Source organism: Electrona antarctica (assembly GCF_951216825.1).
Source record: "Electrona antarctica genome assembly, chromosome: 15".
NCBI classification, from domain to species: Eukaryota; Metazoa; Chordata; class Actinopteri; order Myctophiformes; family Myctophidae; genus Electrona; species Electrona antarctica.
Genome location: NC_136796.1, coordinates 15,185,022 through 15,208,781, shown reverse-complemented (window position 1 = coordinate 15,208,781; position 23,760 = coordinate 15,185,022). Strand labels below are relative to the sequence as shown.

Below are 23,760 nucleotides of genomic sequence, written 5' to 3'. Positions count from 1 at the left end.
GTTTGTCTGAAAAATAGAGACACATGGATATCAGTCAAAAAGCAAAAAGGTCAAATGGCAAAATAGCAAGTAGAAAACTGTTTAGCATTCACTACATCATAATGAACAGGGGTCAAAACTGTCTACATTTCTACATGCATTTTTAATTATTGGCATTTGTAGCTTTCTATTAATGCAACCATTCCAACAGACACAAGGTCCATGTTTTATAGATGTTAAATAGTAAGAGCATTTAGGGACGTGTGTGCGTGTGACGTGTGTGCGCTCGTGCGTGCGTGCGTGCGTGCGTGCATAAATATGTGTGCGTAAATATCTTTACAAAGACGCACTCACCTCAGTTGTAAATCAATAGGGCGAGAGTCTCTAATACTCACTTTTGATCACGTTCAGATACACTGCTGGTTGCCTGTTGCAGTAGTACAAACCAGAATCTGAATCCTTCACTTCACTGATAGTCAATGAATTGTCTTTGGTGATGTTTGCTTCATTGATCACTCGGCTCCATGTTGGTTTTGAACCTGTGACAGACTGAGGACAGCTCAGAGTGACCATGGTCATTTCTACAGCCGTTTGTTGCTGTGTACCTGTATAACATGCATAGTAAATGAGACAAAATATACACTGACATTGCATTGCGGTTATTTGCTCCATATATGAATAGTATATAGAGTAATAAAACATAATCAAGACATTTTGTAGCTAATCTAAATTTATCTTACCTTGTGGTATCACTGTCAGTTCCACAGCTGGCTCACCATCACAGTAGTACAACCCAGAGTCTGAGATCTTGACACTTCTTATAGCCAAATACGACTTGTCTGCTAACGAAGAATATCGTTTTTGTCTGATGTCACGATCACCAGTGGCAGTAAGGATATCAATGTTTGATCCTTGACTCTTTGTCTTTCTGCTCCATTTGACATTTTTCCTTTGCATTATGAGCACTCTTGAGGGTGGTTGTGTTCTTCTCTTCAACTATTAAATGGACAATTTCTGTAAAACAAACAAACTAAATGTATCTGATCTGTGGCAAGGATGAATTGCTTGCTGTCTTGCTGTTGTGACCCCCAGACATTGGATTAACCTCCCAAAATGAAGAATAGTCTCTAAAGATTAATTTATTTTCTATGTAATTTCACAGTTGAAAGATGAAATATAAGTAAACTGTTGGAGGTGCACCGTTGGAGGTGCGACAAAGGAAGCAGGAAGACCATCCTTTATCTGTAGTTATCTCAACCGTCAGTTAGCTCAACTGACGGTTATCTCAACCGGCCTTTGCCGCGTGTCTTCCCCCATCTCTCCCCATTTCCTGTCAGTCTACTTTCAACCAAATCAATAAAGGCCAAAAAAATATCTTAAAAAAAAGAAGGGTAAGGTATACTATAAGTATATCAAACATTATGAAACATTCTTACCTGCACAAGTAGTAATGCTTACAAAACTCAACACAATGGCAGAGAACAGGCAGCCACAGATGTTAATCTTCATCCTCTCACTGACAGAAGAAGTGACAAACAAACTGAGACTGACCACACCAACACCCCGCACTCACTAGAACCAGGAACTATGTGCATGTCTGTTACATTTGGACATTCCCTATGTGAAAAGCATGCCCATGTTTTCATTCTAGCCAATAACCATATTAACATCATTTTAATTCTAGCCAGTGATGCAGACAGATATGTTGAAATTAAGAAAGTTTTAATTTAAATTCCCAGACACTGGACATGTTTTCAGTTTATGTTGTGTAAATACAGTTTATTTAGGTTTTATCTAGTTTAATAGCCAAAAGAGAGAGATGTGTGTTTGACAGAACAATTTATAATGGAAAACTGTCACTATAGGAGGTGTCCTGGGGGCACAGTATGCACATCAGAGATCACAGAACAACCAAACCCAAGTGGTGTTTTTCAATTCATTTCAAAGTGGGTTCATTTGCATGGGAAGAAAGATGTCTTAAAACTTAAGATAAATTAAAATAAGAAATATATACAAACTGAAAGATTTTGCTTTAGTTTTGGAATATACATTAGACAAAGACACCTTCATCCATAAAAATGGCACCATTGTATTCTCTCAATTTCTCTGTGTAGGCCTATACATAGTTCTACATACTGTACAGAGATCTGTATGGTGCAGAAATACACATGGTGTCTTCTAATATGATAGTTATTGTAATTCATTGGAACAGCTCACACATCTTCCTGCTGTGTAGAAATGCTCATTGATGCACTTTTGTCATTCATGTTACCTTGGTACAGTTGACACTTGGCAGGCTGGCCAGCTGTTATAAAGTGTATAACTTGCCCATATTTCGCCGCAGGTTGAAAACCCACCTCTTCAGGAAACACTACCCTTCCTCTCTGCCTGACCTACTTGTTGTTAACTAGTTGTACGAACGCTTGTTTTCTATTGTTGTATTGTTTATTGGATCTTGTTTAGTCGATACACTTAATTGTTTTAGCTCATGCTCATTTGATTTAGCTATTTTGTCTCATCTGTTTAAGGAAATAGGTAGCTGATATATTGCACTTTTACCTTAGCTACCTTAGCGCTAGGTATACTCTTGGTTGCTTGTTTTTGCAGAAAATGCACTAAAGACTTCTGGTGATTAGTAGTTTTTGTTCCCTACCTATGTTGAATACACTTATTGTAAGTCGCTTTGGATAAAAGCGTCTGCTAAATGACTGTAATGTAATGTAATGTAATGTAGGCACTTGACTAGTAATAAGGGAAAATTAGCTAAATGTGTGGCAAATCTGCAAAACAAAAATGCTTACCACTAGCTTTCTTCACAGATGTGTTCATATATCACATATACATTTGTAGCAAACCCAACTCCCTTAGGAAACTTTGTGACAGCTGCTGAAAGATGGGGTACCATTATCAACCAATAATATTAGGCAAATATTTCCAAATTTTATTATACTTTAAGTAGCATGTGACATGTCAAACTAAGGGGTTTTCATGATCTGAATTCATTGCAAGCATTAGTTTTGCACAAAAAACACTCCTTTGCCTAAAAATGCCCATCACAAATGTGATGAGGTCAGCACATTTTAGAACAGCAAAACCGTTATAGGTGAAGGCGCGCTCTACTCAGTGAGTCTCTGTAGCTGATGGGTGCAGATTCTTGAACAGCACATTTTGGCACATTAGGGCAAGTGGCAATGGCCAAATTTAGCCCAAGGAGTATTTTCGTGCAAAACTAATGTTTGGAATGGATTCAGCATCATGAAAACCCCCTAGTTTGACCAGTGTTGGGTAATACACACTACGTAACTTAATAAATTACGTAATATATTACCGAAATGCGGTAACTTGTAATGTAATACATTACTTAACAAAAAAATTGTAATATATTGTAAAAATCTTTCTGTGTTACTGCATTACTTTCTGTATTACTTTCTGTCTGTCTGTCTCGTTGCCCGTGGCTCTGTCTTGTGACATTATGTGACAACTGCAGAAGTTAAAGAATTACTTATTTTCTATAATTTGTCATCAAATTATTTATTGGCTTCCATGAATTCAAGGAATACATTTAGCTCCTGTGTTAACTGTCCATAGCTGAATAGGATGGGGTAGGTCTCCGCCAGTAGCGTTTTCAGGAATTACATTTTGGGCAGGCAAGATGTGTCGTCCCACGTGCCAGATGAGTACGCTACAAAGGCTGAAAGGCATGCATTCGCATTCCAATGGTTGCTATACGTGCAACGGCCAATCCGCTGCCCACTAATAGTTCTCAGGTCTGGTGTTTGTCCTCTCTTTTTCTCAGTCATGTCTTCAAATGGATTTGGCTAGGCTTATTGTAGATACGCCACTGGTCTACGCAATATATCATTTATAATTATACTAAATATTTAATATTTGTTCAATTTGAGCATTTAAAAAAAAGTAATATGTAATAGTAATATTACTCTTGCTCAGACAGTAATATGTAATACAATATATTACTTTAAAATTAAGGTAATAAGTAATAAGAAATATATTCCAAATATAAAGTAATATACCCAACACTGAGTTTGACAATTTTGGGAGTTTGCCTTATTGGTTGTTAATGGTATCCCAACTTTCAGCAGCTGTCACAAAGTTTCCCAAAGGAAGCAGGAAGACCATCCTTTATCTGTATGAAATTATTTACCTCAACTGCAATAAGCTCAAACTCAAACATTAAAAAGGAAGGTAAGGGCCCGGACAGTTATCTCAACCGTCCAGGCACCTGAGATCAACTCCAGATCCCGACGGCCTTTGCCGCGTGTCTTCCCCCCATCTCTCCCCATTTCCTGTCACAATGGCAGAGAACAGGCAGCCACAGATGTTAATCTTCATCCTCTCACTGACTGAGAAGAAGTGACAAACAAACTGAGACTGACCACACCAACACCCCGCACTCACTAGAACCAGGAACTATGTGCATGTCTGTTACATTTGGACATTCCCTATGTGAAAAGCATGCCCATGTTTTCATTCTAGCCAATAACCATATTAACATCATTTTAATTCTAGCCAGTGATGCAGACAGATATGTTGAAATTAAGAAAGTTTTAATTTAAATTCCCAGACACTGGACATGTTTTCAGTTTATGTTGTGTAAATACAGTTTATTTAGGTTGTATCTAGTTTAATAGCCAATATTACTGACAAGAGAGAGATGTGTGTTTGACAGAACAATTTATAATGGAAAACTGTCACTAGGAGGCGTCCTGGGGGCACAGTATGCACATCAGAGATCACAGAACAACCAAACCCAAGTGGTGTTTTTTGTTTTTTTTGTTGTAATATAAAATATAATCCAATGTTATTTATTAGAAAATACATTATTACTGGATCCCATGCCATGTGAAATGTTTAAAAGGCAAAAAGGTGGATAATTTGTCCCAAAATCCTTCTTGTTATTGGATGATTTTTCTCTCAATCAGAATCCTGTCATCCCTTTGACGTTTGCGCCCTGTGGCACTGCGTTGGTCACCAAAACTGTCAATCAAGCCGCCCTTCGCTTCCATTGGCCTGTGCGCTGTGAGTGGGCGTAGCATTTTCCGGAAAATAGATTTCCTTGTCTGTATGTCATATGCGCGAGACGGACTGGGCAAAGGATCGACTGCAAGTTGTTATGAAACCAATTGAATAAAAACAAAAAATACATGTATCCTGCGAGATTACTTAATTTGAAGTACAAATGCAATTTGCAACGTATTCTCCCTAAGTGCTTTACATAGAGCGCCAGGGTCTGTTGTGTTCATGTTCTGTTTAGATAGCTAGCTATTATTATCACCTCGCTATCTAATCGCAAGGAGCTCTTTCTAAATACGCCTGCTTTGTGGCTATGACTACGGATTTACTAGTTGACTTGGATAGTCGCTTCTTCGCTGATAACCTTCTGACGAGCGAAGACTGGGGTGAGTTCATAAATAATGTGAATTTAAAGCTGTAAATAAACGTGATTGATTCATTGCAGGTTCGTTCGTGTGTGAGAAGGGAGCGATGCGCAGAGTGAGAGTAATTTACTGGCAATGGGCGTGAAAGTAAGATTCAAAGGCGAGGTGGTGTTCGAGTTTAGCCTAATCCCCATCAGTGCGTTTAATAAAGCGTGTCTTTATTTCAAAATGAGGAAGTTAAATGGCTTCCTTCCCGACGTCCAGAGATGCACGTTGAGCCGCATTCACGCGTGGATCTGCCTGTGTTTTGCACAGCTACGTGTGTGGTGGTTTGCACAGACCCGGATATGTCAGTTTATCTTACAACAATACGCCAGTCCAGAGCGCTATTAAACGCCAAAATGATGGCCGTGCCGTCTCTCGTTTCTTTCACACGTATTGTGTTTCCTTATTGCATGTTACAGACACGTCTTTTATGATCTCACGCTGTTAGAATATACATAGTGTGTGTTGCGCTTATGTTAATTGCAAAAGCTCGCACACCAGGAGCCGTCATTAGGCCTACATTCTAGATCTAAACAAAGGACAAAGGTCACCCATTTTCAACTGTTTTATTATATTTGGACACTTGCTTTGGCAATGTAAACATGTCTCATGCCAATGCTCCTATGAGTAAGAATTGAATTGGGTGGCAGTCACTATATGAGCATCTAACTAATACATTGATGCATTTGATGGTCGTTTGAATTTCAGGCAGGTCAAGCAGCAGCATCGCAACAAATAGTGCTTCATCTATTCATTGACACCGTTGTACAATTAACATCACAGTCATACACATACAGTATGCTGATTTATTCTGGGAAGCATGTTGGAAAATGCATCATTGATCCCCGGACTAGGAAAAACAGGAGATAAGAAATGACAGCAGCACCGCTGTTTGAAAAGTTAGAAATGGTCTTAAAGATCAAATTCAAGAGTAACTGACAGTCTAATTACAGAAGGCCATGCATTAAGTTTCAATTCCCACACCAGCCATTAGCCCATACATCCAAACAGAAAAGTCCTGTCTGATTGCATTAAATGACTTTAAACAACATTAAATTCACTTTGTCACTCGATTTGCCACTCGATCTGCCATTCACTTTATGCATGTGCATACCCTCTATTATTAACAGTGTCGAATCGTGCTTGAGATTCTGAATGGGAATGTGTGTGGAATATTCATTCAGAAGGCAAAGCTCTCTGTCTTCCGAACAATCTTCGTTCCAACTCTCACCTATGGTCATGAAGTGACGTGTGGGTCATGCCCGAAAGAATAAGGTCGCGAATACAAGCGGTTTTCTCCGACGGGTGGCTGGCATCTCCCTTAGAGATAGGGTGAGGAGTTCAGTCACGCGGGAGAGACTCAGAGTAGAGCTGCTGCTCCTTAGGTGGTTCTGAGCCAGCTTAGGTGGTTCTGGCATCTGGTTAGGATGCCTCTCGGGCGTCTCCCTAGGGAGGTCCTCGATGCACGTCCCACTGGGAGGAGACCCCGGGGCAGACCAAGGCGCAGATGGAGGGATTACATCGACTCACTGGCCTTGGAATGTCTCGGGATCCCCCAGGAGGAAGTCACTAATGTTGCTCTGGAGAGGGAAGTCTGGAGCTCTCTGGTGGAGCTGTTGCCCCCGCGACCCGACTACGGATAAGCGGTTGAAGAAGATGGATGGAACCGATGGATGGAGTTATTGAATAAATGAATGCATTTTTTTTTAAATGTTCTATTTCACCCAGATTTGTATCATTGCCAGACCTGACTGTTTGGTCTGGGAGGGTGTAGAGTAGACTAGTGTAAACAACCACACATGTGTCTCCTCTGAAACACATGGAGTCACCACTAGCTCTGGTCCGGCTATGGACCAGAACCAACCAACATGTAATCGGTACAGTGACGGAGAACACCCTCCCCTGCCTGCTTGTTCAAAGACTTGGCCTTGTCCGTGGCAAATTCTAGATTTTCTAGATTTCTTTTCACACCATTTTAGTGTTCTTATTTTGATCTTAAGTCTCAATTACTGAATGTCAGTCTCTAGGTTTTCTTCAGAATATGTAGGCATGGTGGGTTTCCGGTGACGCTACACAAGATGGCAGCTTAGTAACAGAGCTCCGGGTATCAGCCCATATATTCCCCTAATTCAGTAAGTTTTATACATCCAGATTTATACAAACTGAGTGAATAATGAATGGGGAAAAGAATCAGGGTAAAAAAGGAAAATATGAGTTAAGAAACACCGCTGTTGAACAGAGGAACGAGGAGGACGCGAACGCTGGGAAAACAACAGCAGGACAAGATGGAGGAGGCGGCAACAGCATAGCCCGGTGTCCCGACATGGAGACGGTGGATTCACTTCGCAAAGTTGTGAGTGAAGTTATGACCGCGGGTTTGGCTACAATGCAAGCCGAACTGAAAAAAGATCTCGCTGAATTCCGTATAGGCTTCCGAGAAGATATTAAAAAACAAATGGAGGAGTTTAAGACTGAAATAAACCAGAAAATACAGGATTCGACGGACCGGCTGGACGGAGCAGTGAAACGTGTCGGGGAAATGGAGGAAGGCCTTGCTAATATGGAAAGATGGGACATTGGTGTCAAGGACACTCTTCTTCAACTGCTATCCGACCAACAGGTACTACAAGATAAAGTTTCTTTTATGGAAGGGTACTCCAGACGCGAAAACATAAGAATATACTCCATTCCTGAAGGGGCTGAACTGGCGGAGGAGGGGGGCTCCACAATCAAGTTTGTTGAAAATTTGATAAAGACTGAACTTGGGGACTTGGATTTGGGTCAAAACCAGAGCTTAGGAATTATGCGAGCCCACAGGGTCGGACCAAAGCCCCCCGCGACCGCCCCGCCACGCTCTATGGTGATTCGATTTCTTCAATTCACAGTGAAGGAGAGAGTCATCCACACCGCTTGGAAGAAAAAGCCTGGGCCGTGCATTAATGGAAAACGGGTGTATTTCGATCATGATTACGCAGACGAAGTGCAAAAAAAGAGAAAAGAATATGTTCCTGTTAAAAAAGCCCTACTACAGAAGAAGATACGATTTCAAACCCCGATGACCAGAATGAGAGTTGAATTGGACACTGGTGCCGTTGTTTACGACAGCGCACTACAAGCAGCGGAGGACTTGCGGAAGAGAGGAATCGACATCGGTGATATCGTCCCGGCCACCACCAAGAAGAAGAAGGGCATGACTGCGGAGGCGCTGACCCAACTTCTGCCGTGGGAGATAGTGGGACCCAGACGTGCGTCGCAAGGAGCTAAACAGCGCTTTCAACAACAGGTTCGAGAGAGGCTGAGTGAATACCGCAGGACGGACTCTGACGATACAGGAGAAGTTGGAGTCTTGGAGAAACGTCCTGATAAGAGGTGAACGACTTATCTCCGACCTCTTGGAGCACGGTGTGTGATACAGTTAATCATACAAATGATAAATATCCTTTGAATACGTTTAAAAAAGTAATGATTACGGGCTGATACTTGTACTGTGAACTGACGCCACTTTTGTTTTTTTTGCTTGTTCTATCAGCTAGAGAGGGGCCCCACCTAGTGGCCAGATCCCCTCATTACTTTAAAGACATACAGATGTCTTTTATTTCCCTAGGAAATTCTCTGTGTTTTTTTTTGTTCTGTTTTATTGTCTTTTTGTTTTTGTTTTCTGCTGAGGTCCGGGCTGTTGTTGTTACAGGTACAATGTATGTTCTTTGAAATACAGGTTTTTGTTGGAACCACAGGCTTGAGGTCTAGGTTACCTATTTGTTCAAAATCTAGATTACAGGGCTCGCTTGTTGGGGCTGTAGTATTACTCACACAGGGTTCAATGCAAAACAAAATATGAATCTTCAACATTATAACTTATTATCCCTAAATGTAAATGGGTTAAATAGCCCCATTAAGAGGAGCAAAATGATATCAAAAATGAAGAAGGAGAAGATAAATATTGCTTTCTGGCAGGAAACACACCTGTCTGATGCAGAACACGAAAAATTAAAGAAAATGGGGTTTAGGAACACTTATTTCTCCTCATATAAAAACGGTAAAAAAAGAGGGGTTGCTATCCTGATTTCTAACTCAATTCAGTTTGAACTCATATCCAAATTAATTGATAAAGAGGGCAGATATGTTCTATTGAAGGGAAAGTTGGACCAAAAAGAAGTTACATTATTTAATGTCTATGCTCCCCCGGGCAGTACTATGTCTTTCTACAAAAAAATATTTGATTTGATCGCAGCTGAATCATATGGTACTTTGTTTTTTGGTGGTGACTTAAATGCTACGCTCCATGACTCGGACTCAACAAACAAAAAGAGAAAGAGAACCCCTACAGAAAAACGCATTAAAAAGGTATTAGCAGACTTGGGTTTAATTGATGTGTGGCGTGCCATGCATGGATCAGCCCCAGGGTACACTTTCTTTAGTGCAAGGCATTCTGTTCATACAAGACTAGATTATATATTTGTGTTCAATGCAGACTTGCACAGGTTGAAGGAGTGCAGAGTGGGCCAGAGAGACCTTTCTGATCACTCAGGGGTATACCTGACTTTTCATTTAGATGGTAGAAGGAGAAAAACACTTTGGAGAATGAATACCAGCCTTTTAAATAATGCTGTATTTAGAGAAGAAATGGAATCAGACCTAACTGAATATTTACAGGATAATGACAGGGGAGACGTGGACCCAGGTATATTGTGGGATGCAGCTAAAGCGGTTCTCAGAGGGAAAATTATAGCCCGAACAGCTAGGATAAAAAAGGCAAAGGCTGAACATTTTTCGAAACTACAAGAACAACTGAGGGAGTTAGAACAAGCGCATGTTACAAACAAGGAACCTACAATAAAAAACCAAATAAAAAATATTAAACAAGAAATAGACAAAGTACTGAGTGAAGAAGTGGAAAAAAATCTAAGATTTATGAAGCAAAGATATTACGAGGCTGGCCCTAAGGCATCGAGGCTTTTAGCCTGGAGGCTTAGAAAACAACAGGCCGAAAACACCATATATAAAATTAGAGACCCAGTTACAAATAAAATTACCAGTAATATGGATAGCATACAGAATGCATTTGAAACACATTTTAAATCACTATACTCCCAACCGGACAGGGCAGATAAACAAACAATTGTTGATTTTTTGGAATCACTAGACCTCCCCTCAATTGACACAATGATGAATAAAAAACTAATTTCACCAATAACACAAGAAGAAATAGATGAAGCCATTTCTAGCCTAAACTCCAATAAATCCCCTGGCACTGATGGATTTCCACCTGAGTGGTATAAGGCTATGAGGGAACACTTACTCCCCCTACTGCAGAAGTGTTTTAATTTCACGTTAAAGGAAAGTCATCTTCCACCATCATGGAATGAGGCCTTTATATCTGTTATCCCCAAGGAAGGAAAGGATAAAACGGAATGTGGGAATTATAGACCCATAAGTGTGTTAAACACAGATTATAAGCTATATACCTCAATTTTAACAAGGAGGATGGAGGAGGCAATGACATTTCTCATCGATGAGGACCAATCGGGTTTTTTGAAAACTAGGCAAACCCAAGATAATATAAGGAGGGCTTTACATGTTATTGAGCAGATTAATAATGAAAAATCCAGCGCTATCGTAATCAGTCTGGATGCTAGGGCTGCCTTCGACAGCGTGGATTGGGGCTTCCTCTACTTAGTAATGCACAGATTTGGTTTTTGTGAGGGTTTTATACAACGCATTCAAGCACTCTATTCTTCCCCTACAGCAAGGATAAAAATAAATGGTAGTCTTTCCGATCCCATAGCCCTGGAACGTGGATGCCGTCAGGGCTGCCCAAGCAGTCCGAGCCTCTTCAATCTTTTCATCGAGCCGCTGGCCCAAGCAATTAGAGAGGAAATAAGATTAAAGGGGATATCCATAGGTGGAGAAGAATATAAAATCGGGTTGTATGCTGATGATGTCCTTGTCACAATCATGGACCCAGGTTCGGGGCTACCTACACTGATGGAAATATTGGAAACATATGGTTCTTACTCAGGGTATGCCCTTAATGTAAATAAAACCCAGGTATTGACATTCAATTACAATCCTACACAAGAAAACATAACAAAATACAATTTTAATTGGTATTCATCTCATATTAAATATCTAGGTGTGAATTTGCCCAAGGACCTGTCGCAATTGTTTGACGTAAATTACAAAGGTGCAACGGAAAAAATGTATGATGATCTTGGCAGGTGGAGCGTGCTTCCTCTCGATTTAGGTGGCAGAATAAGAGCAGTCAAAATGGTAATTTTACCCAGATTACTATACCTTTTTTTGTCACTGCCAGTGGAAATACCTTTAAAACAATTCAGGGAATGGAATAAACATATCTCACGTTTTATTTGGGATAAAAAAAGGCCAAGGGTGAAATTTTCTACCTTACAACTGCCCCGAGAGAGAGGAGGCATGTCTCTCCCATCTTTAAGGGACTATTATCTAGCAGCTCAGCTAAGACCCTTGGTATATTGGTGTAACCGACCCTACATTGCAAAATGGAAAAGCATAGAGTTATCCCTGATGGATATACCAATACAGTCACTATTGGGTTGCACTGACAGAGAGAAAGGACTGTTTCAGACGAGGAGTCAGTGGGTAAATTTATCGTTCAAAATATGGCTGGAAGTTGTTAAACGCTTCCATCTTCAGAGGGAGGCAAAACTTTTAAGATGGCCAGCATATGACCCTGACTTCATACCAGCAGTATTAGACAATAGATACAAACAATGGCACCACAATGGCATCACCTCTATATGTACTATGATTAGAAATGGAGATATTGATAGTTTTGAAAACTTAAAGCAGAAATATGGGTTGGCTAACCAGGACTTTTTTAGATACTTGCAGGTAAGGGATTATTTTGGTAAAAAGGTAAAAGGGTCTACTCCAGGTATTACAACAAGTCTAATCACTATATTTACAAATGCTTATGGCTCAGGAAGTAATAGGGGTCTTGTGAGTAAACTATATAATGGACTTATGTCGTTGAAAAAGGATTCTACAATGTATGTGAAAGAGAGATGGGAAAAAGAGATGGGCATTGATATAAGTGATGAAGTATGGATGAATACATGGAAAACGCAATCAACGACCACTAATTCCTTGATTTGGAGAGACTTTTGTTGGAAAAACCAGATTCGCTTCTTTATTACTCCAAAACAGAAGTCCAAACAGACTGGCAACCATATGGACTGTTGGAGAGAATGTGGAGATACAGTGGTTGATCATGCACATGTCTTTTGGTCTTGTCCTGTAATTCAACCATTTTGGAAGGAAGTGACAACACTTATCTCAAACATTATGGGTTTTGGAATAGATGATACATTCACATCTTTGTACCTAGGACAACTCCCAGATGGGCTAAATCAGGATGACTCCTACTTACTTAAGATTTTACTTGTAGCAAGCAAAAAAGCTATTACAAGAAATTGGTTACAAAAGAATTGTCCTACTGCTGACCTATTTATCAACATTGTGAAACAACTACATCTCCTAGAACAGATGACCTATTCTCTAAGACTGCAAAAAGAGCTGGGTGAAAGAAGATGGGAGAAATGGATAGAGTATTTAGCTGGGGGGGCGGATATGGAGTGAATATGGGCTGTGTCTTTCCGGTTGTCAATGAATCCAAGTCTGTAATATGTATTGTTGTTGCTTGTTGCTGTACATCCCGTGACCTCATTTGTTTGTTTGTTTGTTTGTTTTGTTTTTTATTATTATTCTGTTTCTTCTGTTGATGTTTTTGTTTTAATGTATGCCTTGTTTGTCTTTTGTGTCTCTTGCTTATTCAAAAATTCAAAAAATAAAGAGTTTAAAAAAAAAAAGAATATGTAGGCATATGACACTGATTTATTATGACCATTTATTAATGGCACATTATGAGTCCACTGTCTAGTATAGTGGTTCCCAAACATGACCCCATAATTCTGAGAGTGTACAAATGGAACCAAATCGACCCATAAGGGTCCATTATTGGTTCCAATGGCACCCTCTCAGAGTTACAGACCTGTATCATTTAGGTAATTTAGGACCATCTCTTTGTGTTATCCTACTCAGTTTGTATGTCCGTGGCAAAAATAGAATTTTGTCAAAAATATCCAACACAAGCCAGCATGACGATGACCCCTGGTCGGAACCTATGATGCCCAGACAACCCTTGCCACGCTGTTCTTGAGGTCCATCAATGCTTTTTAAAGACAACCCTTGCCACGCTGTTCTTGAGGTCCATCAATGCTTTTTAAAGCGTGCCTTTACTTCAAAATAAGCAAGTTAAATGGTGGCTAGCGATAGAGATGCATGATGTTGAGCTGCATTCACATCCTTATAGCCAGGCGTGTTTGCACTTGCTCTGTGTGTGATTTGCTTCTTTAAATGTCAGTATAGATGGCCTAAAGGGCAAGAGTGACGGTCTAATGACAGAAGGCATTGGGTGCAGGACACTGAGGACAGGTTCAATTCCTGATGAGGAGGAACATGCACATCCAAACTATAGGTGCTGAGACGAAAACACAATGACACAGTTGGGCTTCAGTTTAAACATAGTCTACTGCAGGGGTGGGCAACTGGCGGCCCGGGGGCCACATGCGGCCCCCACCTTCACTACATGCGGCCCTCAGGTTAATGTCAGAATTCTGATATAATATTGGTTTCAGCTGATTACAATTCCACAACATGCAAACATGACCCGCTTTAATTACTTCAGTCTAAATTAGTAGCTCAATGCTTCAACAAGTATAATTAAAGGCATTTGAAATGAAAAATATTAATTTTCAGGATTCTGATTTAAAAAATAGCAAAAATTCAAGATTTCAATTCGAATATAGCAAAAATAGCCGATCTACAAGCTCAAAACGCGTCGCAGCGCGACACGTTTTGAGCTTGTAGATCGCCTATTTTTGCGACGACCGTAATATATGGCCCTAGGGAGTGAGTGTTGAAATATAGTGGCCCTCTCCATTGTCAAAGTTGCCCACCGCTGGTCTACTGTATTGCACCCACAAGTGAAGCACAAGTTACAATGTCTGACGAAGAGCATGTAGTTCGAAACATCACGCAGGCAGGCACACAGCCATATGCCTTGTTGAATGGTGCTTTGAGCAAGACCGAAGCCCAGAGTTTGCTCACTCATTCCAGGTTTCTTTGCATAATGGTCTAAACTCTTTTGCATTTGTATTTGCCAAATGCCTAAAAAATGTAAATGACATGTCGTACATGAGCTTATCCAATGATGCACTTGTGCCCTTGCATATACTCTGGCACATTTTCGGCTGACAATAGTCTAGTGCTGCACGATTGATTGAAAAATAAAAAAGATAGCAATCTAGATTCAGACACCTATGTGAACTCACTTCTAAACTTGAGCGAGAATCGTGCAGCACCATTTGGCTGTCCAAATCATTTTAGTTACGCTTATGTTTTTGCTACAAGAGACTTTAAGATACTTTAAAAAGAGTCTGTTTAAAGCCACAGTAGTTGACTCCAGGTGTCACATTTTGATAATGTTCAACTAAAGAAAATACATATTTTCATGGAAAAATGAGGCTGACTTTTTGACGGAGGCAGTCTCTTCTGTACAATAGTCTAGTGCTGCACGATTAATCGAAAAAAGATTGCGATCTAGATTCAGACTGACAATTATGCAATCTCATTTCTAAATTTGAGAAAGAATCGTGCAGCACCATTTGGCTGTCCAAATCATTTTAGTTACTCTTATATTTTTGCTACAAGAGAGAGACTTTAAGAGACTGTATATACCTGTAGCCACAGTAGTTGGCTCCAGGTGTCATATTTTGATCAATGTAGTAATGTTCAACTACAGACTAAAGACAATACATATTTTCATGGAAAAAAAGAGAATTATGAAGAATCGTGCAGCACTACAATAGTCTGTATAGAGCGTCGCAGTCCCGCCCCCTTTCATGACGACGCCAAGCCCAGGAAATGAATCGCAATGCATTTTTCCCATAGACATTTCAAAAAGTATTTATTTAAAGACCCTTTAAGCGTCGTACGAAGCCAACTCGAGTCGTGACAAATCATGACAACACACACAATATTTTGGACCAAACAAATAATTACATAGAAGAAAAACAACAAAAAAAGTGTTGTAACCTGCCGTCTTTCTAATTCTTTGTTTGGCCCGAAAAATTGTGTTTGTTGTCATGATTTGTCACGACAAGAGTTGGCTTTGTCCGTGGCGTAAACGTCTTTAAATAAATACTTTCTGAAATGTCTATGAGGAAAATGAACGGAGAATCATTTCCTGGGCCCTGGTAGGGGGAGGGACTGCGACGCTCTATACTATAGAGTCTATAGGGTAGATATAGGATCCCAGCTCCTCTATTGAATGTGCAACACCTCAGGGTAACAAACCCAGCTTGTTGGCACATCAACAGTTTAGTTCTTTGCCACTACTCAGGTTTCCGTTTTCCCAGCCTTGGCTTTTGTTATTAGCAGTGAAAGGAAAAACATATAAATGTAGGAATAGGTGTATGCAATACAATAGTACTGTATCATCATTAGTTACATTTTTTTCTATGGTGTTGGTTCACCACCTGTTGTTTTCAAACTTTTTGTGCCCAATGGGTAATGAAAGTCTCAAGGCACACATTGTATTCATAGTGAAAATAGCAGCTCTACAAAGTTGTTGCGATGCGACGTGTTTTGAATATGATCATAATCATAATCTAATACGGATACATTTCCCTTTGACGTGCCCAAAATATGGATGCTAGAGGTTGAAAGGTTTTAATGGGAAATGAGTGCACACAAAGTACTGATATAGTAAATTGAAAAATAATAAAGCATTGCAATAATGTGATTGTCACAAAATCCAAACAAGCACACCCTGACTTCTCTAATGCCACACCAGAGAATTGTGTGATCTCAATTCTTGTGGAGGAAAATCGAGATTCACATTAATTGAGCAAGAATCGTGCAGCACTACAATAGTCTAGATCTGTATAGGATCCCAGCTCCTGTTCCATGTGCAGCACCTCAAGATCAGAAACCCACCTTGTTGGCACATCAACTGTTTCTTTCTTTGCCACTACTCAGGTTTCCGTTTTCCCTGCCTTGGCTTTTGTTTTTAGTTTTAGGAAAAACATATATGAATGTAGTAATAGATATTAATGCCAATACAATAGTATCATCACCTGGACGTTTCTAATGCCACACCAGTGAGTCTCGGCACACTATGGAAACCACTGACTGTACACCAAAAAGATGAGGAAGGTACACGCAGCCCTGTATTGATGAGGCACTGGGCACATGGTCAGAAACTAAAAGAAAGCCGCACACTCATAGTCTCAACTCAATGCAAATAATATCTCTGACCCAGTTCTTATTCTCGGGTACAGTATTCTAATGCAGTTGTTGAACAGACTTGCGGACCATGCCACAGTGTCACTTGTACAAGTACAAGGAGACAAATGTCTGTGTGACACTGTCACACAGACATTTGTCTCCTTGTACTTGTACAAGTGACTGACAAATAAACCCTTCTTGAGTCTTGTAAAGAGATCATAAATCATTACTTTCTTTTAGCTCCTGTTAGTCAGTGTTAGTTGACATTTTTGACCTTGTGCTGTTGCTCTTCAGTGGCTTACTGGCCTGCAATAAGTCAGATGTGGAACAAGCAGATAAGAGTGAGCGTAGCTATTTATAACATCGTATGAACCAAAGGACACCGCATGCTTCACATCTGCTATTAACAGGAAGCCAATAGTTGAAGATGTTTCACCTGGTTGTTTTCATGTAATGAGGCTCCTCTTCTCTTGGCTCATTAAAGTCCATGGTTATGTGCCCTTCATCTCAGAATCAAACAATGCACGATAGGAGAGAGAATTGTTGATGTAAGGGTCCATTGGGGTCTTTGGTCTAGCTTCCTAGAAAACAAGGTAATGGCCCAAGTGCATAACAGTAGCTACCCTTTTATTAGTAAGCAGAGCTTTTGTATTACACTACGACGAGGCTCCGTGAGTGAGTGCTAATAGTGACACTGAATGAGTTTATGTAGAGCAGGGGTGCCCACACTTTTTAGACTTGAGAGCTACTTTCAAAATGACCAGCTCAATCAGATCTATCGACCAAAATATATATATATATATATTATCCCATTGCTGAAAATAGTTACATATTAGACAAATGCACTTCTTTTTCTTTTTTGTAATACTGATTTGTGCGAAACACTTTTGAAAACATAGTAGGCCTATTGCATTGTGGGTTTGAGCTGCCCTTTTTGATGTCAATCAAGTGCAGTCACCTTAATCCAAGTGGCAGATGCCAAAAGTAGTTTATTATTTATTTAAATTGTATATTTTTAGGGCCATGTCATGTGGTCTACCTGCACAGCCTGTGTGATCTACTGGTAGATCATGATCTACCTTTTGGGCACCCCTGATGACTGGCCTGCAATGTAGAGGGTTACTGTTGTTGACCTGTTTATTATTATTATTTATTTATTCACTATCCATCTATCGTGCCACATTTATCCATGTCTATCGCTGTCTCATCCTCTTCTTCCTCTCTCTCCATCACCATTAGTGCTTTCATTGTCTATGATCCATACATTAAACAACATCTCTCTCTCTTTTGTCCTCAGATGCCTGCCTGTACCAGTGTGAGAGTATGGAGGAGGGCGATGACAGAGACTTCAGCCGAGGGACGAAATACGATACATCGGTACAGAGACATTAAACACTCTTCCTGTTATCTCTTGTCTCCGCTCCTCTCCCAGTGACTGTGTTAACCCGATGTCACCCCAGTCTCCTAAATACTCTAATCTAGCATGTGTTTCTCGATGCCAGAGTTCACACAGTAGGTGCAGGGTTTAGAAGGCCCTCCAAGCTTATCTGGGAGTCGTGTTGACTAGTGACAGTGGTCCGTGTACGTCGTGTTGACTAGTGACAGTGGTCCGTGTACAGTACTCTACTCTTCTTCACATACAAGGCTACCAGTCCAGACTGAAACACAACACGCTACGACAAAACTATCAAGCTAACCCAAATGATGTACCTTCTGAAACTATGGACAAATTTGAATATTTTGAATTTAAAAACGAGTCTGTACTCTTGAGTGGTTGGTAAAATATAAACATTGCTTCTGTTGTTAATGCCTAGAACGTCAAGGCAATGAAGGCATTGGGCCAGGCTCTGTTGAACGAAGCGGAGGTGAAAAAGTAGACTGGCTGGCAAGTGGCTAAGTCAATAATGGATGGTAAACACAGAACAAAAGTACAACCTACCGTGTCCTGCTCAAAAGTATTATTATAGGAATGGTCCTGGGAGTATGTCATTTAGTAGTATATCATCACTGTCGGGCAAAAACCTTGCATCTCCATATTTCATATTTGTTAATTATTTTAAATAAATTGATGCCCTACTTTATACTTCATCGTAAGTGTTGTGATTTCGGTTGTCCATCTGTGGTCCGTCACGAGTCTCCATCTAAACCGAAGGGGTGGTGGGTGAGGATCAGCTGAGTCGCAGGCGCGGACAACATATTACAGTATGTCAACACCAGGCCGTATTGCACATACATTGTAGTTTATTAGATATACCGGGAGAAATATATACAGTATGAACAGCGGATATATGACGCCCCTAGCAGATATGGAAACAAAGATAAGAACAGAATGAACAGGAACAGAGCATGCATCTCATATCATTTCGCACATGCAGTCAATCTCTGATACAGTAGAGTAGTGGCTTGTTGTCATATCATGGATTGATATCAGTGTGTTTTGACACTGAGTCAAAGTCAATGTCATAACGGTAAGCACCAACCATAAACCTTAATCATGATCTTGACCTTTAACCCTGTAAAGTGAGTAATAGTCTGATTTTGGTGAACCAATGAAATGTCTGTTATACCAGATAAAATACACAAACCTTGTGATTGGCTGTCGTTTGGTGGGAAAACTGTGTGTTTGCACTCTCTCTCTTTCTCTCTCTCTCTGACACACTATGCCTGCTGTGGTTGATCTACTCACTAATCCAGGAGTTGTTTGACTTAATTCTCTTCTTCACAATCTTTCTCTCTCTTCTCTTATATTATCTTTATTTATTTTTATATATTCATATAATATATATTCTTATATATATTTACTTTATATATCTTAAATTACTACTCTCTTTCAACAATCCCTTTCGGTCTATCACTCTTTCCGTTCTTCTTCTTGTGTGTGTGTGTGTGTGTGTGTGTGTGTGTGTGTGTGTGTGTGTGTGTGTGTGTGTGTGTGTGTGTGTGTGTGTGTGTGTGTGTGTGTGTGTGTGTGTGTGTGTGTGTGTGTGTGTGTGTGTGTGTGTGTGTGTGTGTGTGTCTCTCACTTTTTTCCTTTACCTCTTTCCGCTCTCTTTCCCCCCCCACATGTCTAATTATCGCTGCCTCTCCCTCCGTTCTCAGTTTGAGAATGACCTCGTGCTGACACTAGACCCTGACAACCCCACGTCGCCATGGAGACACCTCGACAACAACCTCCTGACAGGTACTAGCGGTCAGCCAACCATGACAGCCATGGAACATTCATTTGCAGCGGCAGGAAAACGTTAAGTCAAGTTATTTTCCCAGACTGTAAACTATCCATAATATCTACCGACGCATCCAGTAGTAGCCTACTGTAGGACACTGCTCAAGCTGTCGACTCAGTTATTGTAACAACAATAAGTCAATTGTTATTTGTTGGGTAGATTATTTCTCTAGTCGTAACGATGCTTTTTGTCCGTAACCTTTACCGTTGGAAATCCTGTTTATTTACCTTTTTTAACATTGACCGTACACATCATTATTTTCTCAGTTCTGTGATTGCAGAAGTAACTAGGCTGGTGTACGAGGCAGAGACATTCTGCTTTTTATGTTGAATCAATTAAAGTGGTAGTGATGAGCTGTGAACTTATCAGAGAGAGGACATCTTTTTCAGAATCTGGCAAGTTGAGAATATCTTTTCTTCCGCTGACTGTTTATTATCTTCTTTCTTTCTTTCTTTCTTTCTTTCTTTCTTTTTTTAGGTGACAGTCCAATAATAAAAGAGGAGATGACTATAACCCAACCGTTACCTGTAGAGATGTGTAAGTGACTCTTTCTGTGACTTAATTGTATTGCCTTTCATAAGCTTTGATACAACTACACGTTTAGCAGTTCATATTCATTGTGTGTGTGTGTGTGTGTCCAGTGTTCCAGATTAAGGCAGAGCCTCCATCACCTGCCTCCTCCATGGAGTCAGACTGCTCCTCTGCATCACCTGACCCACAGGTGAGAGTAGGTGCACATATCAAACTCTGTGTGTGTGCATACCCTATTACCCTATTGGCCTGAATATAAGAAGTTTTTTCCAATGGAAATATCCTAAAAAATGGGGTCGTATTATAATCGGGGACTAGACTATTTGGCATTCAATGTTCTTTTTCCACAAATTAAAAATGAGGGGCGTCTTATAATTAGTGAAACTTAGGAGTACGAGAAAACGGGGGACATTTGCAAATCTGCATATTTGTTCCACTTGACGGAGTGATGCATTGAGTGGGAATCAGTGGAATTCCCAAAAATATTAGTGTATATATGATATATGGAGTCTCCTGATGTCATTATTTCTGACGATGGTAAAGTGGCCTGGACTCTCCATATTTGGGCATATATTGGCATAAACGGGACACCGACAGGAAATTGGGTACAATGGGTACTCTGACATGTACTGTACAACGGCGTGCATTCCCAACTTTCCCGTTATTCCCAATTTGCATTGTTTACGAGTAGGCCAGTGGTTCTATCTCTTCTCGTTTTGACCTCGACAAAAAATCTAAATATACTAATCTCTTCAGTGTACTGGTCATTTCCATCACTTTTCATATAACAATCTGGCCGCATGTCCTTGACCTATTTTGATAAAAGGCAAACCGACACGACAAGATAGAAGAATCTTTTTGTTTTTAAGTGACAACTAATTCAGTGGATCGCAAGTCACATTTCCTGATGGTATGTTCTGTCTCTGCCAGATGATGGTGAAGGGGGAGAACCCCCCCACTCCTCCCTACATGTACGGCGATGTGCTGTCCCCTCCGCTGGGCGCCATGGAAGTGACCGTGGCCTCCACCACGTCAGTCTCCCAGCCACAGACGCAGAGGCCCACGGTCTCACAAACGCAGATACCTGCCCTCATCAGCACCATGGACACACAGGCTACAGGTATGCTGATTTTATGGAACACAGATGGACCATCCATTTGTACACTCAGGATTTTAATCAGTGATACAAGTACCGGTCTTTACAGTTTGGAAACAAACCGCAACACACATTGTTTTACATTTAGTACTTGACACCTGGACGAGAAGTGTGCACTAGAATAGACTTCCGACTCCCAAGCCTGAAACACCCAGATAATCATCAAACTCACTCAAACCATATTATGTTTCTACTGGCAAGAGCTTGCTTTTAAAAAGAAAGTGCTGAATCTAGTGGTTTAACATTCTCAGAAGTGTCAACTGTTTCTGTACAAACTCGCATCCCACATTTCACCTCTCTCACATCTTTCTCTGATGATTGCCATGCGTGATTGTAGTGCATATACTTGTTCATATACTATCAGTAGCCTATATTTTACATTGGTGTGTCACTAATGGTAATATGACTCATAATGACCTAAATGTTTAATGCCAAAATATACATTTTGCTTCCAGTACTTCCAACCACAGCCAGTGTGAAGGCCAGTACCATACTGAGCAGTAAGACTCCTATCCAACCCAGGCCCATCTGTGTGGCCACCATCCCTGTCTCACAGACCCCGGCCCAGGGCAAGACCCTGATCCTGCAGAGCCTCCCTGCCATGGAGCAGCCCAGACCTGGTAAGAGAGGCTAGAGGGTGTGGATGGGTAGATGTGTATGTACATGTGTTGTATAAGGCTGGACTGGCGACCTGCAAATATATTGAAACCTTTGAACCCATTACTGACTTAAAATTAATCTAGCTTGAATCAAGAAGTAACATATTTTTTTAAATGTATATATTTAAAATGTCTTGTATCAACAAATCAACACAAAGGAGTTCTATTACAGTGTATATATATTTTTTATTTTTATTGACTGAAGTCTGAATTAGCCTGATTAACCTCTATACTTAGTTGGAAAATGGTGGTGTGCAAAAACATTTGTGAAAATAGCCGATCTGCAAGCATTGGCATATAAATATTTAAAGAATGGAAAAGTATTAACATTCAACAATTTTCCATTTCCTGAATATTAATGGTTTGAGCATACGACAGCGCTGTAGAACACCCCAAATCCCATGCTGTTGGTTTAATGTTTCTGCTGGCTGCATGAGAGGTTTTGTGTGCTTTTCATAGGAATGTGTATGTGGTTATCACCAGTTTACAGAAATCCTTCATTGCATACCATACTTGCTGTCATTGGTGTCTGCATTGTTGTGTTGATTTGCCAAGGATGACAATGCCAAAATATGGTGTGTATGTGAGGTGGTGCATGCACGAATGTGTGTCAAAACCGATGAAATTAAATGTTTTTTTATTGTGACACATGGGCGTTTGCTGCAAACTTGGACAGTACTACCTGATAACTGCCCTCACTTCACACTGAAATCATCACATTGAGATGTACTCTATATATAAATATGAGGCCCATATAAGTAATTTACTCTCGCACACCAGCCCAACCAACAATTTCAACAACCTCTAGTTTCATATGCAAAATGTAACATCTTGCACATTCTTTATTACACTCTGAGTTACAGAACTGTAAGGGATCCTACTGTAACTACCAATTCCCGCTCCCCAGACCCCACACTGAGAACGCATATAGGACTTCTGCATAGTGCGAAAAGAAAATTGAGAAAATAAAAATTAATACATTTTAAATTCAGACCGTACACCTCACAATTAGAGAGCGGACGATACTTGCTTGACAATAAATTATAATCCTAAAATGAGAACACAGAAAATGTGAATGAAGACAAACCTGTTTGAATTCTCTAACAGGACATGCAGTACCGTGTCATTTGAGGGTTTTAATTTCTGCCCAGTATCTCAAAGTGGAAACCTCATGTTGACATGTTGAATTCTCTGGTATTCATCGTTTCTCTGTCTGGAGAGTTGAAGGCCATTATGTAACGGATGGTTATATAACTGCTCAGTGATGTCATATTCCCTTCTCTTAATCTCTGTCTACAAAAAACACCCAAAAGTGGGCAGGCTGGTGTTCATTTTCAAAAGTTTCTGACATTTTTATTGGATAGGAGAATTGAAAGATTTGAGGTAGGTTGATGATAATACTGCTCACGTGTTACCCAGATTCTACCTACAGTATGCAAATG

At 40.3% G+C, this 23,760-nt stretch overlaps 1 protein-coding gene across 4 annotated transcripts in view; it reads left to right on the top strand.

Annotated features, from left to right (window-relative positions):
- Positions 1-5,090: 5,090 nt before the first annotated feature.
- The window catches only part of atf6b (activating transcription factor 6 beta), a 63,294-nt gene continuing 44,624 nt past the window's right edge, over positions 5,091-23,760 (top strand). For all 4 annotated transcript variants that reach the window (XM_079523510.1, XM_079523511.1, XM_079523509.1 and 1 more), the window contains exons 1-7: positions 5,091-5,396; positions 18,046-18,125; positions 19,848-19,929; positions 20,450-20,509; positions 20,614-20,693; positions 21,434-21,623; positions 22,115-22,279. In XM_079523510.1, coding sequence (XP_079379636.1) covers positions 5,324-5,396; positions 18,046-18,125; positions 19,848-19,929; positions 20,450-20,509; positions 20,614-20,693; positions 21,434-21,623; positions 22,115-22,279 — 730 coding nt within the window. In that variant the 5' untranslated portion in view covers positions 5,091-5,323. The remainder of the gene's footprint in view (positions 5,397-18,045; positions 18,126-19,847; positions 19,930-20,449; positions 20,510-20,613; positions 20,694-21,433; positions 21,624-22,114; positions 22,280-23,760) is intronic.